This window comes from Coturnix japonica, chromosome 1, assembly GCF_054131305.1.
Source record: "Coturnix japonica strain WE chromosome 1, WE-NBRP24, whole genome shotgun sequence".
Taxonomy (NCBI): domain Eukaryota; kingdom Metazoa; phylum Chordata; class Aves; order Galliformes; family Phasianidae; genus Coturnix; species Coturnix japonica.
In genome coordinates this window covers 7,929,015-7,949,010 of record NC_140663.1, presented here as the reverse complement: position 1 = coordinate 7,949,010, position 19,996 = coordinate 7,929,015, and the positions used below count along the sequence as shown (strand labels likewise).

The 19,996-nt window shown below is 35.4% G+C and overlaps 1 protein-coding gene across 4 annotated transcripts in view; it reads right to left on the bottom strand.

Annotated features, from left to right (window-relative positions):
• The window catches only part of SEMA3A (semaphorin 3A), a 316,274-nt gene that overhangs the window by 92,932 nt on the left and 203,346 nt on the right, over positions 1-19,996 (bottom strand). For 2 of the 4 annotated variants that reach the window (XM_015876098.3, XM_015876014.3), the window contains one exon: positions 7,232-7,351. The exons of the other annotated variants lie outside the window; for them this stretch is intronic. In XM_015876098.3, coding sequence (XP_015731584.1) covers positions 7,232-7,351 — 120 coding nt within the window. The remainder of the gene's footprint in view (positions 1-7,231; positions 7,352-19,996) is intronic. 4 annotated transcript variants of the gene reach the window in all.

Here is a 19,996-nt window from a genome sequence, read left to right as displayed (position 1 = left end):
AAAGTTTTCCCACAGTTCTGAGACTCACTTCTTTGAACCTAATGAATATGTCGACTGGCTTTAGTTTCTTATTCATGGAAGTCATTCAGCTGTGGCATACTGTATACAGTTCTTCACTGCAATCAACCAGCATTTCTCAGTAGCAGAAGGCCAAAAGCTTGGTACATTGGGGGAACAATGGTCTTCTTAGTTATCTCACTGGAAGCGTGCTAGCGCATAGATTTCACTCATTAGGAGACGATGGATTCAAAATCAATGCTTCATGCTAGGCTCTTTTTTGCACTAAGAAAATCTAGATTTTTTTTTTTTCTGCTACTTTGTGTGAGGCAATTTTACGGATTAATAGAAGAAATTACACCGGATTTTGCTACTACAAAATTTCATTCAGTAGCATGGCAAGCCTCTACTGATCAAACTAGATGCACAGAAACACCATTGCTTTCTACAGTCCTTATTCTTATCAGTGCTTTTTCATCTCAGGGAAGTTTTCAATTAAACCAAACTGCAGAGTACTGGAAAATCACCTGCAGCATAACTTTAATTTACATTTTCTTCAAAACATACATATATATATAAAGTGAATTCAGAGCTAGTATATTTAAATTATTAACATATACATATATATATATATTATGAATAGACTCAGAGATCTGCCATAACAATTTAGATATATTTATCAAGTTCTAAACCAAAGTCATTTGCTAAATAGGTGAAGTAATCAGACTTTAAATAATAGGGGATTCATTAGTGTTTTCTGCTGTGCAACAAATGGCCACTGTAGTAGTAAATTCCGTGTCTTTGTTCTGCTTCTTATCATATTTCACACCTCTTCTCTATATGACTTAATGAAGAACTGTGCTTTCTTTCTGCTTAAGTCAATTAAGTTGGTGGTCTTTGGAATAAAGGTGAAGAAATAAAATAGCCCAACATACTGTTTTGACTCATGACAGTTTTAAAATTTCACTTCATTTCCAGCTTGTAAATGTTCAGCTTGTAAATCTCCAATAGAATCTCAGACATAATTACTGACTTTCTGACACTTCATATATAAATAGATTCCAAATTGCTTAGGTGTAATTATGAAATATACAAGGGCAGAACTGAATGCATTAAAAGACAACTGAAAACCTGCAATGTTCACATTTCCTGTAAATGATTAAAGCATGACCCTTTGCTAAATACTTTCCCAAAAATGGTATTTTCACTGTATCTGAATTTTAAGATACTGAGCCAGATTCTTTGCAAATATATAATTTGGAGTAGTCCTATTTTTTACAATTGTAACTTTTTCTGTTAAGTGGAAGAGACTACATCTACCAAATCTCAAATATTCCACTGCCATAAATACTCATCCTTCTCAATTGACTATGTCAGGAAAATGAACAATATCTGCAAATTTAAATTATAATACCTTTAGCTTTGTGGTAATAATAATAGGAAATCAATTCTTCTCCTGTTAAAATAGGATAATTAGAAAGAAAAAAAAAAATCACAATATTCTTTTCTTCAGTATCTCTCTGCTTGGGATGAAACCTCTGCAGCAGCTATGTAGACTTTCCTAACAGTGAGAGGTAGGAATAATTTCAGCCATCATTGTCATGTGTTCTACTCAATTTAATGAAGTTTACCTCATAAATTAACCTATTCCAACAGCTAAATTAACATATTAAGAATAATAATCTCACTTTAAAACAACTACTCTGGAAATAATTTTTTACTGGAATTATCTTTTGGTTCAGAGTGACAGAAAGAGGTTTTGAAAAATCTGAATTTTGTTACCACATTATTTAGCAGTCAAGTGTTCAAAATGCAACTAAAGTCAAAGGAGATCTGTGACATATTCAAAGACAGGCCTTCATAAATAATAAGCTTTAACTATCAGCCTGATTCATATTTGTTTACAAAGAGGTTTATGGAGTTTTTCAAAAAGACTTTTAAATGGTGATCAAGTTACCTCTTCATGTTGATCTCCTACTCCTGTAACTTTATCACAAGATAAAACCACGTAACAAGAGATGCCATTTGGGAAATACGAAAAAAATACTTCTGCATGATGGTGCTTATTACTACGTCGATCTTCCAACATCTTGTCAAGGATTACTAGAATAAATTGATCACTTAGTTTACACTATGACAAAGGATAGAGATGCTCTCTGTTCCCTTCCTGTACTCCTGTAAATATTGTTTTTGTGTCACTGGAAAGTCTTCAACATTCCCAATCAATAATAGTCAATTATGGCTTGCAAAAACTATTACATGCTATATATAGATGCATATAACTGCATACAAAACTATATACTTTCTAAATACTAGGAAGATTACACACATGCCAAGATTTACTCTTCTTGACAAGTGGAGGTAAACTGTGCACATTTGAAAAGTCTGATTTCATGCAGTCTTCATGGAGGGTAGCCTGAGGGACTGGAAATCAGTGCAGTCTCGATTAGTGATGGTTTGTAAATCTATCAGCCTCCAGAAAAATCAAGGACCTTTATTTTGTGATTTTGGCCATTGGTCCTTTGAAATGCCTGGACTGATTTGAGCTTAATGATGCCTACAAACCTCTGCAAACCTGAACTAAAGCAAAAAAATCCACTACCTGCAGTTTTCTAATATACATACAGAAATATTTGTTTTTCCAGGACAAAATCAGCCAGAAGACTGAAAGTAGTGCTTTAAGAAGCACTTTTCTTTAGGCTTCCTAAATGTTACACAGCATTTTCTTTCAGCAGTAGCACTAGTCCTTCAATTAAAGTGTCCCTGCAAAGTTATTATTTTAAGAAAATCCTTTTTTTTCGATCAATGCATATGTATTTATATAATATGTGCCGACATATATACATACAGACGGTTGAAAAAAACTGATCCATAAATATATAAGAACAGGATGTCCATTACTTAGAAAATGCACTCTAGACCTCTTCTAATGTAAAGTACAGAAGGGGGAAAAAAAATAAGAAGAAGGTATAATTCAGCAAATTTTTATGAGTTGAACTAAAAAATTTTAAAATACACAGAGACCGGAAAAAGTAAATACGTTACAGGTGGTAGCATTATATAACTTCATATGCAATAACTTAATGTTTTATGTACATCATAAATCTGAACTAAACTTAGAGCTTCTCTTTTGATTACGAATGAGAAATAAACTGCAACTAAAGAGATCTCATGCCTTTTAAGTTCATCCAGTTAAAAATGAGTTTTAAACTGTCAGACATTGACAAGAAATTTGGAATTAGGAGACAATAAAAGAAGTGGGGTTAGTTCTTCAAACAGCATCTACTGATTTACCTCCACTGAAGAAATTCTAATGTATTCCTGCTGAGGATCTGGCAAACAGTTCTGTACAGCTTTTTGCAGTTCCTGCCTTGAGTGCTAAAAAAAGTGCACTCTCTATACTTCCACCTGTATGTAAGGGTTAAGTAAATGGAAAAGTCTGTTCTTTCCTTAAACAGGACTGTTCCCCACTTGTTCATGCAAACTACCCCAAAGGGAGCCCTGGGGAAATGGAGCAGGGCTGCTCCCCCTGCTCAGGCACGCACAAGCAGGTGCATTCTGCATCCTGTTGTGATTTTCTAGTGAGTTTAATGCACCTCTGTGTCTCCCTGCAGTTGTATGTGTTCCTTTCAAGTGCAGATCTGACTTCTGCAGTTTTGCAACCATAAGGATATAATTCCTGCACATTTGGTAGAGTTTCCACAGAAGTCAGTGGGAGTAAAGCATAGCTCTGATAATTACTTTCTTATATTTTTTAGTAATTACTTTCTTGTACTAGATTGCATTACCTGGAGAGAATGTTGCTTATTGCCCAACTTCAGGTCCCCATAGCTGACGTAGGTGTCTGTATTAGGTCATCTTACTTAAAGTCAGACATACACAGTACAGATATTTGCATATGAGCCAGTTTGCCCCGTTCAGTGAAGGTACAAATATTGCCTCTCCCATGGATGACCTCAAGGTTTAAATTAGGCTCTCTTCAGGTATTTTGGACATACACATATTCTGTCTAAATATGTTCTTTCCTGCTTACTCATGGCTTACGTGCTTAAAGTCTATTCAAACATTAGCTTTATTCTTCTCTCTAAATTCTGTGGTTATTCACTCCCACATCTGGAATGGATTTAAGCACAGATTAGTCTGCTTTACTCCTTAGAATGCAGTGTAATTCACAACATATTAGGCTGTATACATTTGCACAGATCATTTTTAATCAGATGCACAGCATGCTGTTCATATCCTTTTACCTTTTTATTATTATTTCTTATACTGTAGTTCATCAAACTCAATTATATCTGCCTAGTTTCATCACTAGAAATGGCTTTCTTCAAGTATGGAGTAGGGCTGTAATACTGTTTCATATCGAAGAGATATTCAACAGACTTAACAAATCATATTCCCCATTACTTTATAACTGTCACACAAAGTAATTTATTTCCTTTCTCCAGACATAAGAATTGTACCATATTCCAGCCTCTTGCAGCCTATGCCAATTGCTTCCAGTGTCTCCTCTATCACTTCCCACTCTTTTCTTTGAATTACATTTTTTCCATCCTCTTCACTTTGACACACACTAATTTCCTCTCCTCCAGCAGACTCAGACAGGTGGGTTCTATTCTGACATCACATAAACAAGCAATTTTATTAGACAGTAGATACATTCCCAAAGTATTCTCTAATCTGTTCGCATTTACCTCTCTAAGTGCTTTAAAATAAACAAGCAGATGGTGAAGTCTGTTAATTTTCCATGAGTTTTTGGCAAAAGATGAATCTTCAGGAAATATTTTAGATAGCAATTTTTTAACTCAAAATCAATCCCTCACCTTCATTTTCACTTTTTACCTTTATTAGTGTGTTATGAAGGCATAAACTATTTAGGATACAGAAGCAGTGGCTCTTTGACATGTCCATCGCTGCTGTTTGACATCAGCACATAAACCAGCTGGCTTCTACGGATGCAGAGTGCAGGGCTAAGATTGCATTCCCCCACTGTGGAATAGCTGCTGTCAGTCAAACACACTCCCCTTGCCCCTGCTCCTGCAGAAGGTGCACATTTGTAATTCCTGCCTCGGCCACTGATGTAAAAGAGAAAGCTCTAACTCAGAGAGAGGTAGTCCAAATTATTTCTCGTTGTAAACTTAATCAATTCATTTACTCATCCCATTCTCACTTTATCAAGAGTCAAGTCACAGGCTGACTATCACATTTGTGAAAGACTGATATTAGGTGGATACAGCTGCCTCCCTCTTGCACCAGTTTTGCTCAGCACAGATAGAGATGGACTGGAAAGGAAATGACTCCTCCTGCAAAATCATCCAGAGAATAAAGAAGCAGAAGGTGAGGATAATTTCACTCACAGTTTAAATATGAAATCAGAAGTTAACAGTGACAGTGGCAGTTCAGAGGAAGATCCTCCTTTCTCTTGTTTGGGAAGCTGAAACCACAGTCCATGAAAATGATTCAGGCACTGGGTACTAACAAACTCACTGTGAAATGACCAAAAAAAGGAATGATTTAGATTTTATTGATAGTTCTGAACTGCTGGAAGGAAGCTAAAACAATCACCCTCTTTCAGCTCCTGGGCCAAATGCATCAACACAAGTCTTTCAAAACACAGAATGTTAAACCAAGTTTGGATCTGGCCTCATATCTCAGATCATCCTTCCTATAAATTCTTGATAAAGTGTGTGTTATTTTTATGGCACAGTCATAAAACAGCCAAGCGCAGAAGTAAATGACCTCATACCAGCTATCTCTCAGCAGATAGATTCACTTGGCAGATAGCCAAGGATTGATTGACACACATCTGACAGAACTAGAGTTAATTAATATGTCTACCAATTCCCAAATGGATCTCAGGAAGCAGAGAATCTGTTTAATGCAGTAAGCAATGACATACTGTGTGTGGTCAAGATACAATCACTAATTGCCAAGAATGCATTCTGGAATACAATGTTAACTAACATATATATATATGTATACATTTAAAAAAAAAAAAAAGAAAAAAAAAATACAGACAAAACCCTTCTACACTGCAGCTCCTTCATTCCTTCAAAACCTTATGTTTAGAACATTATAAAGACTCATGTTTCAAATACCAAAAGACATTTTTATAGAGAAAAATAGTTTCCAGACTATAAAGGCAACACTCAAAAAAAATCTGTTAGCTTTTCTACAAGAATTTCTGTGTTGTTTTTTTTTTAATAATTGAATCCTCATTCAATTAACAGTGATGTCTTTCTTTTCACAGAAATCTGAAAACCTGAATTGCAAAATCATCAGGTAAGTTGAAAGAGTTGTTCTTCAGATATCACAGAAGCTGCCACTAACATAAATATAGATTCACCAATAAAATATATCCTTAAGTGAAATAAGTGACTGCTGAAAATACAGCAGGAATCTGGCTGCTAAACTGAGTCAGTCTGGAGTAACACTCAGTTAAGTCAGAATGAAAGAAAAGTGGATTTACTGATGTTGTGTACCTACATACTAGAGGAAATATAATAATAACAACAACAACAGAAGATTTGCTATTCTAGAAGGAAAAGGACTGAAATGGAATTAACTGCATGAGCACAGAGACATTTGAGTGTAATCTTCACACAGAAAAATAAGCACGGACCTATTGCTTTCTGCGGGTGACACTGTTTTTCACAGGAGAAGACCATGTTTATCTATTTAGTTACCACAATCACTGACAAAACAAGAATGATTCTATGCTTTTTGCAGTACTAAGCAAAAGTCAGCAAAATAAAGGTTTAAAAAAATGAGGAGAACAGAGGGAAAATGATTTTTTTTGTGAAGAAACAAAACTTAGGTTGTATACAAAACCCAGTTGCTATGTCTCGTCAAATCTGAAAAGTGGTATTTATGAATACGTAACACTGTTTTAAATCCTAGCTGGGAGAAATCTACTGTGGTGTCAGACTGTACCAACAAGTAAGACAGTAAACGACAAAGTTGGTCTCAGATTAAAGGCACTGACTGAACTATGAAGTAGGCAGAATGGGCTGATTGGTATTTATGTAAGACCCTGAGGGAAAGGATGCTGTGTGTGGGAGAAAAGCATAGATTCAGTTGTGATCTATCAATCAGCACGTCAGCACCACAGGCAGGAGTAGGTCCGACCAGATCTGTTCCCTGAGCCACAGAAAACGAGTAAGTGTGCCTCGTGGCTATACACCAATAAAGATTAAATGAGGGAAAAGAGAAATATTGTTTTAAGATAATTTACCTCAGGATGGCTTCCAACTTCAATATAAGTGCACATGGGATGAAAAGCCCCCGTTCCACAGGCGTACAAGTGTGTTTGGTTATAAGTCTTAAGCACCTTGATGAAATTAGCACATTCTCTCTGCAAAGAAAATGAAAAAAACAAAACAAAACAAAACAAAAAAAGCATTTATCCACAAAGTTAATTCAGTGATTATGACTAATAGGAGTGCTTCTGGGTTGTGGATATACCTCTGAATAAGCAGATTTTAAAGGTGTGATCATTTCAAGCTGTTTATAAACATGTTTAGCATGAAGTATTTAATAGATAGCCTCACTTAGGGTCTCATTTAAATATCTTTGGTTGTCGTTTATTAACAACAACCTTGAAGAAAAAATTACACAACAAATTTTCCTCATTTTTGTTTCAGACACTTTTCATCTCTGTAATTTATGGCACTGCCATGTTTGTAAGACAAAGACCATTTATAGAAAAGCGTCAGAATGAAATAATGAAGAAAAATGGACCAACTGTTTGTATTCAATTAAGTAACAGTTAGCGGAAAAAAAAATTTAAAAAAAAAAAAAAAAAAAAGATGGGCCAGATGGAAAAAACTGATGAAAAACAAATCATTAATATAACATGCTGCCTCATTTCTATTGTCTATGCTTGGGAAACAGTTCTGAAAGGATGAATACATGCATTTAACTTTACTGAAACTGTGTATGACTCCTGGAATGTAAGCTATGTAAGACTTGGACTTTACATTTTCTACCTGACCAAATTATCAATCATGAGTGATTTTAGTTCTCAACATCCAAAACAAGTACTAACACTCCCTAGTACAAACATAATCTGTTGTCTGTTAGAAAAAAAAAAATATCATCATTAATGTATTAAAATGGAAATATCTAACTTGATAGTCAAGATGTTGATTACTTTTTTCCTGTTTATTTAATATTTTTATTTAAATCAGGTCTAAAAATGAAAATAAACATCAGTGCCTGTGAATCAGTCTACTAACACAATTATAAATAATAAATTTCAAATAGGAGAAAAGAAAAATGAATTAAAATAGACATTTCCAGTTTAAAAAATAAAAATAAAAAAACGAGGATGCTTTTTCTATGTATATATTTTCTTTTTGTCTGAAGTCTGCATCAGCATTTGGGTTCAGCCCCAAAAGGGCTTGCTCATCCATCTCTGTTGCTATACTCTCTGTTTCCTACTTCTGCTAACTGTACTCAGTATCTCACCAAGTAAACGAGGGCATGTGGTGATAACCACCTCTGCAGATGTCTCACTGACTGACATCCTCCCTCTCTGTAACTTTCTTGCTAATTTAACTAGATAATCTCAAAGAGAATGTAGTGTTTCTGCCATGAAAATGCATGTACAATTTGAAGCATGCCTTAGGCCACTACTTGGAAAAGCAACAAACTTAGATACTCTGCTTCTCTGCTTCTCATCATGCACTGCACTGAAATGACATTGCTCTTCCAATGTTACCCTTTATTTGCATAACAGATAACGGAGATGTATTAAAAAGAGTACCCAGAGAAAAGTATACAGAATCATACTATGTCTTTGGTCTACTGCTGACAACTTAGCTTAACCTTCCAACTGAGATGGAAGAGAAAGCATAAAGATAGTTAAGGTAATCCAACAGGAAATTGAAAGAAATAGAGATGAATGTTACCAGAGGTCTTTCTTAATTCTTTCCATTCTGACCTTTCTTAATGAAAACACACACAAACTCTGCTGCATGCATATTCTTCCTCCCACACATAGATAAACACAAAAATACATTTATCATATAGATTCACAAACTGCTTTGTACTGTCACAGTGGCAAAGTATTAAGCAAATATCTGGCATAATTTATTTAAAGTACATTGTATTTCTGTATTGTTCTTAATGCTATTTTCATTTGTTCTTTTCAATAAAAGAAATATGAAGAAACTGTGCAAATGCATTAATAATTCAATGCCTGCAGTAGTAAAAATGAGCAACTACTGTAAATTCACAAAACATTAAACAAAATTAAAGTAGATCTTTACATAAGCTCTGATACTCCACATTAGATGTTTCAGCTGAAGCATCTAACATTGATACCGCTTAATTTAAAACTGACCAACAATTTGTGCATTGTTAAGGAATCCAGAATTTTCTTCCTCAGATTTGGAACTGGACAAATTTAACTACATTACTGTTTCAGAAGCAACATGCCTTGGTTTTCCAGATTTCATGTACTGTGATTTTAGAAATGTCCTTACGATCTACAATGTTTTATGAAAGTTTTTAAGAATTGCCTGCCTGGAGAAAATGAAATATCAGGTGCCAACGGTCTTTACAAAAGGATAGAACTACATCCAGTGTGGATTTAAACAGGTTTCAATTGAGCTATCCTAATTTACAGCAGCATGGTACCTGTGACATTATATAGAATCAATAAATACTATTCAGCTGCCTATGACATAAAGCAAAAGGTTTTAGATAGCTACTGTTTTAAAGGTGAGATGGAAAACCCTCCTTTGCTTGGGAGCAGAACCTTCTTTGATTCCTATTGATGAAAATACAGAAAAAGTCAACAAGCTTTATTGCATTACTCCAGATTAGCCCATGGGAGAAAGAATGAGGGAAAGAAAGAAATAAAGGAAGAAAGGAAGAAAGGAAGAAAGAAATAGAGAATTTAACTTTATGATAGCTATACTTTTGCTTCAGCTGTTCAGGGTTGTAGTGGAACTGTGTTGTTATTGTAGAATTAATCCAGAATTATATTATATTTATATAAAAATTGCTTCTAAGAAATTTGGCTTATTCATCCCTGCTTTTAAGCCCTCTTTAATTCATTATGCAATGCATTTTTTTAGCAGTAGATGTCTGAGAAAGACACAACCTGGTTAAACAGGGGGGATGGTAAATACTTAGTACAATAAACCTTTGACAATAACAAATAAATTTATATAACATTTAAAGTTCCTAGTCCAGCTCAGACTGATCATATAGCTTCCCTGTGTTTTATAGCTGCATAAAGGAACCATTAAGGTCCATTCAGTAAATTCACATACACCTCCCTAACAGATTAGATTTCTTTATATATTTTACGATTGTAAAAAAAAATAAATAAAGAGGGGTATTAAACCACAATAAATGACATCAAAGTAAAGTTATAGTTCTGATTTAAGCCCTTGTCAACTCAGGAAGCTCAAAGTGAAGTTTCCTCTCTCCCTTAGAGACAGGGCTATTCTTGCTGGAACAATAGCAACAGCCTCATTGATTTCAATTGCAGCATAATCAGAATCCTTCCTTTGTCTTACTATGCTTAAGTACAGCTGCACTAACATACTATGATGTGTGGAAACATCATTGTACCTATGAATTTGTGAATGATACCCTGAGTTGAGCAAGAATCTGTTCTGTGATGGTGAATATTTAATTTTCCCCACTTATGTGACTCTGGGAAGAAAAAGTGTCCTGTAAGTCCGTACTAAATCAATTTTAACAGGTCTAAATGATTTATTTAAACTCCAAATCTCAGTGTGTATGTAAGCCGAAGAAGTTCTATCAGGGAAAATGTGTGTGCCTTGAGAAGACTTGGACCTACCTCTACATGAGATTTGGTTGACTTTATTCAAATATCCAGGATCTGTTTCCTCATTCTTTCCCTGGTTGCACTGGTATTCAGTTGTGAAACCTGGCACACAGCTCTGCTGGTCCCAACACTGGTGGCTACATCAATTCAACTACGAAGCAACAACCAACCCACTTGGCTGGAGGCCCAGAATTACATGGTTGCCTCTAACTGGGCTTGTCCCACTTGGCAGATGTATCTCCTGCTGCCAGGCCCTTGTGCCAGCACTGTACTGTTGGTGTGAAGGACCATGCCAGCAGAAGGAGGCATTTCACTAGATGATCTCAGAGAGCAAGGTACTAGGAAGGAAGCAAAGCCTACAAAAGGAATGTAGCATCCTGGTAAATTCTAGCAGATAGGAGAAAATAACCACTGGATGTACAGAAGGTACTTCAATGCTCAGCCCTGGTGAGGCCTCACCTCAAGTACTCTGTTTGGTTTGGGGCACCTCAATACAGAAAGGACATGGAGGTGCTGGAGCAGGACCAAAGCAGGGCAACAAGGATTGTGAAGGGCTTGCAGAATGTACCCTATGAGAAGCAACTGAAGGAACTGGGGCTGTTTAGTATAGGGAAGACGAGGCTGAGGGGAGACGTTATTGCTCTCTTCCAGTATCTGAAAGGTGCTCACAGAGAGAGTGAGGCTGGTCTCTTCTCACTGGTGACAGGTGACAGGAGAGGAAATGGCCTCAAGTTTCTTTACAAAAAAGAAGGAAAGAACTGAAATAGGCTCCCCAGGAAGGTGGTTGAGTCACCATCCCTGAATGTGTTTAAAAACCATTTGGATGTGGTGCTCAGGGACATGATTTAGCAGAGGGTTGTTAGGGTAGTATGATTAGGTCATGGTTGAACTCGATAATCTTTAAAGCCTTTTCCAACCTGAGCATTTCTATGATTCTATGATTCTATTCTATGAAAGAAACCAAGAACCAGAAGCTTCAACAGTCAGATTATCAGGGAATATTATTATCACTGTCTGTGTCTCTGTTCACCGTCTAAGTACCTCTGAATCCACTTTTGCTCTTCCCAGGAAAAGAATGTTTAAATGTTCCATCTTCTGGACATATTCATTACCTTTGAATGTTCTTCTTTAAGTAAAACAGTTTTAGAATTAAAATTATAATTCCAAAGCAAAAATCATGGGTGAAATGTGTGCTGAAAATTATTTTAAAATAATGCAAATGAAAATGAATGAAAAGTTTGGAGATTTCTCTGTAGACAGGAAAATATAACTTGGATTCTTAATGAAAATACTTAAAAATAAATAAATAAATAAATAAATAAATAAAAAGAGGAATATTGGAATCACCATAGTGAATCATTAAAAATTTTTCCAGCTAATAGTCCTATTTCTTATAACGGGCAATTTCATATTAGGAATTTTTTTCTTTCTGTGTATAGCTAAATACAGGTTTTGTCCTAAAGATTAAGTGTATTTATACTACACAGCAGAAAGAATAAGGAAATTTTTTCATATGGTACAGAATGATTGAGGTAGACATTCAAAGAGAAAATTAGGTATATCATGTGGGAGTTTACAGCAGTCCTGAAAACCGCCCATTCATTTGTCTTGCCTAGCCCTGTAGAGGATTAATCTTCATTTCTGTTTCAATAAATAGTATAAAGTTTCCCTAAGACCTCTAAGCTCTGCCTTTGGCCTTGTTCTGAAGCATCTCTATCTTTAAATCTAAGCAGCTAAGTCCCAGCATCATGTCTGGAACCTCTTAGCATAGCCTATGAGGTCTCTCATTTTCTGCCCTCACCGAGCAAACCTCTTTAGATAGCTACCTTTTTAAAATTTTCACCATGTAAATACTGGATCTGCCTTTGTAAACTAATCACATTATGACGCATGATTGCCAGTGTTTTCTAAAGCACAGCCAAAGAGAGGGATCTTAATTTGTCCTGATTATGCTACATTCAGTGCTGACAGTTTACTGAAACAAAAATTAAAAGTAGCAAGAATATTTTCTATCATGTTAGGATACTGTGGCCAAACAAATTTTATTGCAAATCCTTCTGTACTAAAATCCTATTTGTAGTACAAGTTGAGAAACTGTCACAAATTCAGAGTGTGAATTCAAGTCATTGAGGTTCAGTGTGTCTGGACAGAGATCTTAAGTCTAAATTCCAATACCAAATATTATTTATTATACATAAGGACAGAGGGCCTGTCTTTAAGAGAAGATAAAGTGTTAATTAAGCTTTCCAGCAAGACACCCACCATATGAAGATCAATATGTCTGACACTAACAAAACATACACATTTAATTTTTAAGAGACTTCCAATATATTTATATCTAATTGATAGCACGGATAACAAAGAGAGGGATTAGCCTGAAAAAATAAATTACAAAGAAAATGTCTGCAACCAAAGCATGGAAGTCAAAAGCAGAAAGACTGAAAAACAAACACCACAGATATGCAACACTGATTAGGCTGTGTTTTGCTGACTTTTCCCGGACACATATAAAAATAAAGTCCATCCATCTGTCAAAACATCTGCTCTACATATGAAAATTAAAACTGAATTTAGGTGGGTCTTATGAGTTTCCAGTAATTATCTTTTCCTTAGATGCCTGGAACTTACGTCCTTCTGTCTGGATTTCTGATGCAGCAAAGAGTTTCCAATGACATCTTTTTAAATGGAAGTTTAAGGGGTAAATCCCCATGACCAACAAATATCTAGACTTTTTTCCTCATTTTAAAGATTTTCCTTTTTTTGCTTTCAAGAAAAATATCATTCTTTATTTAATTGCTTCACAGATATTAACACAAAAATGAATGATCAGATTTTGTGGACACTATGTAGAAGACCACTATCTTCAACAGTTTTCTGCTAACTTAATCCAGATAAGGATCAGACCCTGTAAAATATTCTTTCTTTATTCAACCTTCCCGCTTAGCCAAGTGATTAAAATATCAGAAGGCTTTGTCTAAATTGGATTGACAAGGGGATTTAAAGCTATCATCTAACAGCTGGACAAACAAAACAAATACATGTTTTGTCTCTCAAATCAAAGTGGATGGACAGTTTCCATATTAAGTCCCATGCATGAGTTTAATTAATATGTTTACTTTTTTTTTTTTCCTTCTTCTGTCTAATTAGTTGAATTCTTAAGCAGTAAGGTCAGGGGTATCCATGGAGAGTAAGTAATCCCTCATATTACTCCTGTCATTCAAATTTATCACACTGTTGAAAGATGTTCCCAAGTTATCAGGGAGCTTTTTTGCTCCTCTCTTTTTCTAGCGGGCTACTGCCAGCTGCAATCAGTTCAGTTTGTATTGGCAAAGCATTTTTTTCAGTATGCAACAGAATTGTTTCAGGGAAAATATTTCTGGAGTGACAGTGCAATAAATGTATATTTGTATCTTGTACATAGAGTATCAGCATCAGCTAGATTCTGCAAACACTTCAGCATATTAGCATGCACATGGAGGCCCTCTTTGGAGTGAACTCTACAATGAAAATGCTTTCATAGATATTGCTGCTTGTGTGCAAGTTCTTTTAAAATGCAGTAAGATTATTTAAGATTTTGTACTGCATCCTACTCGGCATTACAGAAGCACTTATAAACATTGATCCAAGAGCAGAGTCTGCTTAAAAAGGTCTGAAGTAGGCAGGAAACAAAGCAAATGATTCCAGTCCTGTTAAAATGAGATTATCTTTTTTAAATTTCATTTTATTGCAGTAACCTAATTGGTAACACTGCTGAAAAGCCATTATTCTAAGTGCTGCATTGGCAGCAATTGGAATGTTTCCCAGTATTATAAAATTTTCACAGTCTGACAGGTGGGTAAATTATGCCTGGCACCTGTACTCCAGGAGATAACCTTCCAACTGAACCTGACTAAGCAGGTGTATGATTTTTGAGAGGGGGAGGCCAGCATTGCACACAGTTGGCATGAAAACATTTGCAGGCGGTGACTTACTGCTGTGTGCCTCTTGGAGCATGGATCAATAACTTCATTTCTATTCCTGTTTTCTCATTACTGCATCTCACAATCAGCAGATTCAGTGTTTTATAGTCCTACCCTCTGAAAGTCAGATTACAGTGCTGAGTGAAGATAGTTGAGTAGCTGAATTATTGAGGTCCATGTTATAGAAGGGAATTTCTATGAACGTAGTTCTTAGGGATGACACATTATCAGATAAGCAGATAAATAAACAATATTTAATATATATATTTTTTTATATACAATAGAGACCGTAAATACATTTAGGCAAACAAAACAACTAGTCATTACTACAAATCTATGTTATTTTTTTGAACTGAATTCTACTTTAACAGCACTCACTAACTTTGCGCTTTGAAAAAGGAAGCAGATCCTGAGATCTGGTGGCCCTTCTGAACCAGAGAACTCAAAACCACCCAAGATGTCAGAAGTTAGACTACTCTTAGAGTTGGTCACCACAGCCAACATAAGTACTTGATTAATTCCGTAACTAGATTTTCCTCTGCTCTTGAGATGTGCCCTGAGAAAATTCTGACTGAGTGTGCTGATGAAGATAGATAAGACATTCTTGGTTGCTTAGTGCAGCTTACTGTACTTCCACAGTTATCTTCCCAATTAAGTTATGCCTGTTATCTGTCTGATTTTTTTCATATGATAAGAGTTCATGAGACTACTTAAAATGTATAATTTACTCAAGTTGCAGAATGTCTGCTTGAATTTAAAGCATTGAAACATCAAGACAAGAAAAATGAAGCCAACTAACAAAACATGTGATTAAAAGAAAAACTCACTGAAAAACAGTCAGATATATCCTGATTCCTTCAAGCCACAAAGCTGCATGCCATATTAGCAAATAGTTTTATCATCAAAACACTTGCACAGCAGATGGAAAGCTCCTTTGCTTCCCACTTTGTGTTAGTAAGGGTGAAACAAAAAATGCTTCTCTGTCTGCTTGCCTGCCTTCCTGTAAATCTTTTGGCCAATACTGGCACTTTGACTCCTGGAACAATGCACATCAGTGAAATCAGTGAATCTTTGTTGTTAGCAACAATCATCCAGCCTAGCCTGAGGTCGTAAGAAGCAAAGTTTCTACAGATTTGCTCTGCATTTGGTATGTCTAAATTTGGAGATGCATTTTGTCCATAAATCTTCATTTGCTAGATGCAGATAACAACTGCTCTGGAACTGTGGGCATCTAAAGGGAGGCCAAGAAAAGACTGCAATAGAAAATACCAATTTTAGGGAGCAGTACATATTTTTGTACATCTGTTTAGTGTGTAATTAACAATATAAATGAAAGCCTTTTGTGAATACAGTCCAGCAAATTGATTTTTAGGATTTTGCAGTGACAACTGAAAAATTGACTGTTGTACACCAAACCTTTCCAGGATCTTTATTAAGAAGCTTCATTTATTTTGAATTGTTGTGTTCTTCAGTAGAACAGTATTTCCTACAGAACAACTAATTTATGTAAGGAACAGAAAAACATTTCTGGAATAACTCAACACATTACAAAGTTTTGAGGTCAAGTGGAAGATGATTCCTTTCTGTCTATAACTTAAAAACAGAATTGTTTTTGCTGTACAGACTAAAGCTGTTCCACACTTGGGGCATGGCTTTATTAGCAAAGCAATGAACTATACCATTTGGTTTCAACTCAAGCTGTCTCACCAAGCCCAGCAACAATTTAAATTGCGACCACAGTCTAGATCTAAGGAGTCTCTCCCATTTATCTTTTCTATCTGGGTGGGGTGATCACCTGTCTCCTGGAGAAATCAGATTACATTCCGCCTTTCCGAACAGGATCAACACCTGCTAATTGGGTGGAGTATTTCAGACAAACAGGTTGCCATGCCTATTACGTGCACATAAGTCACTTGTACTCCGTATCAGTCAGCTTGCCTTTATTCAGCATTAAGCATATCTTGTAATGGCTGCCATTCACAGTCACCTAAGATAAATGTACTCAAAACTTCTGTGTTGAAAGTAAATGTAAATGTGTAAAGTGCTGAAAGCAAGCAAAAGACTGTGGCATCCCTGTGACCGTTGCTTAGCAATATGTAGGCCTGTAAATAAATATACTCTGTAAGACAGACTCCGAAGTTATATGTTCCTTACTGTGGGATTCCTTACATTTGGATTTAGAAATTTAACCATTCTGAATTCTCAGCCAGTCAAAATTTGGTGCCAAGCAGATTTTTATTTTTTTTTTCCCTTTTTTAGGGGGGTTGAGGGGCAATTCATGATGCATGTAAAGTAACCTAAAGATTTGAAATATGTAAATCAACAAGGACGTATACAAGGAAAATCAACAGATGAGCTGTTTAAACACAGATCACTTTGAACAGTCAGAAGAAGGAAAAAAAAAAAAAAAAAAGAGGGGAGAGGGGAGACCTTTATTTAGTATTCAAGTTTTATTGTTCCACCATCTTCAGAATCCAAAATTTTCTCTATTATTCAAAGAAATAATATCTGTTGACATGAAGATGTGGAAACTGAATAAAATATTAGCTTTGACATATGAAATAGTTATGTATCATTTCCAAGGTTGTTTTAAGTACATTAACTAGTATTTAGCTCATTTGTTATTCCGAAAGAAGGCAGAAACTCTTAGATTTGTAACAAAAAAGGATGAATTTATTTAAACTATGAGGTGGTGGATGCATGTAAAAGAACCAAAGGAAGATTTTTTTTTTCTTTTTATTTATTTATTTATAGACTAATTTAATAGGGAAATAGTGAACATTAAAGCAACAGCAATCTAAACATATGTCTGTTTGCCAAGAAAGAAAGAACTTGAGAAAAATTCAGGGGGAAAAATAAGTAAAAAAAGAGAGAGAGATGTGAATGGCATGAAAGGAAATGCTCTTCTCTGACTATATGAGTTTCAACTTGAAGCTGTGTGAAAGAAAACCAGTACTAAACACATCTGTGACTTCTAATTGTTATCAAGTTAATGTTTTTTTTTCCTCTGGAAAGAAATCTACACAGGACAAATTTACCATGCTGGACTGCAATAAATCACAGCAAGGAATTATCCGTAGTCATTTTTAAACAGCAATCATTTTTTCAAGGCCAAACTAGAGTTCATGAGGAATAAATACTGCTCAGAAACTAAAACCTCTAATTTGGGAACAAATTTTCTGTCATTTCTCCTTTACTTTACCCTTCCCTGCTTCTGTGAATTAATACTTTAATAAATAAATAAATAAATAAATAAATAAAAGATTATGGACAAGGTCAGTGAGAACACTACTAAATAACAATTTCTTCCAGGTTTACTACTTGGGACAGACAGTAAATGGACAAGTGCAGTGGCACTGTTTGTCTACTAGAAATTCAGAAGTCACATTTCTCTGTATGGAAGTTAATGAGAAGACTAAATCCTGTCCTTATCCTCACTGAAGGTCCATCACTTTGTATTTGTTGCTCACCTTATCTCTTACTACTTCCAGAAGACATGCACCTTCTCCTTATTCACCTCCATAGACTCAGGGTGTCCTGAGTCTATAAAAGGATTTTGGTGTTATGCTGGAGGCAGAGTCAGAAAGAAAATCGTCATGGTGACAAAGATTGGTGATAGAAAAGCTGGAACTCTGACAGTGGATGCTCTCCAAAGGGACATGTCAAAAAAAAGATGAATACTCTTTGGCACACCCCCAGGGCCAGCAGTAAATTGACCTAATAAACAATGACTATCAGATGAATTTAGCAGCAAGCTTTCTAGACTTAGGCAGCACTGTGTATTTAATTTTAAGATTCCCTCTTCAGATCTTTGTTTACAATAACATGAAAATAATTATTTTTACTTTTTGCCTCCATGTTCTTTTGTTTTCCCTCAGGCAACAGCGGTAATAAAATGAGTTAAAGGGAAAAGTGCTCATTCATTGCCAACTTAATTATGCCAAAGTATCATGAGATATGAGGAACACTTGCTAAATTACTTTTTCTTTCCATTTTCAATCGAATTGTTGCACATTGATGGCTTTAGAACTGTTTATCTCCCTATGATTTATGGAAGATCTGAATAACTTTAAAGAATGCAAAAACTTAGGTGATACATGAACATTTTGACTTGAATATTACCTTTATGAAAGGAATGGATAACTAAATTACAGTCATGATTCTACGTACATGAACCATAAACTCAATGATGCAAGATACAAAGATGTGTACACAGTATATAGCTATACTGTATGTCCTGTAAAGAGTCTACTGCACCTTCTTGAATAGGAAAATGGTTCTGATCTGAAGGTCTTCTAAAATACCACCTAGAGAGCTATCAGTAATAAAAGTTGATCACAGCCAAATTCATGTAACAGTTAACTAGCTGAAGTCCAATGACAATTAAACAGCCCAAGTAGATGTCAGTCTCATACAAACTATAATATACTCAGTGTTAATACACAGAATTGTACTGACACAGCTTAACTACTGCATTCAGTGACATCAAAGTACAAACATAGCTGTTCATTTGAGAGAACACATGAAGAATCTTGCTGCTGCAAAGTAAAGTAGCTTGGTACTCTTTGTATCTCCCCGTATACCACCATCCAGATCTCACTAGAAAAATCACATTGTATGCAAAGTGTCTGTCATCAACTAGTTTGTCCTATATGACTTTTTTTAAATCTCCATTGAAATTTAAAGATTTATGTATGTCAAAGCCAAAAGGAACCATTTCAACAATTTAATTTAGGCTGGGATATATAACAGCAGTTAAATTAATTACACAAATCACACTTGAAAATAACATCCTAATGTGCACTACAGAAAAACATCTTTGAAGCTATCAAGTTGTAGAAAATCTACTATATCCTTTAACAGGGATTCTTCTAATTATTTGTGTACACCGGGAACTACTGTTATGGTTCCTCAGTCAAACCTGGTATTAACAGCAGATTTAACTTAATGTTAATTGAGCTTTCCAGTCAACAGATTACTCTATCTCAACCTTCAAAACTATCTAGCCTTTCTGCTAACATTTGTAAATCATTCAATCATAGCTTTATTTGCTTATTATATCCCAGAAATATCAGAGTGGTATTGTAACTGTCTTTGTTTGCTTGCTTGCTTGTTTCCCTGTTACCTATTATTTATCCCATATGTAATATAGAGGTTGCCAGGTGCTCTTGCTGGGTTGCAGGTGCCTGTGAGATCTTGACAAAAAAATACTGAGGTTCACTAGGGAGAGATA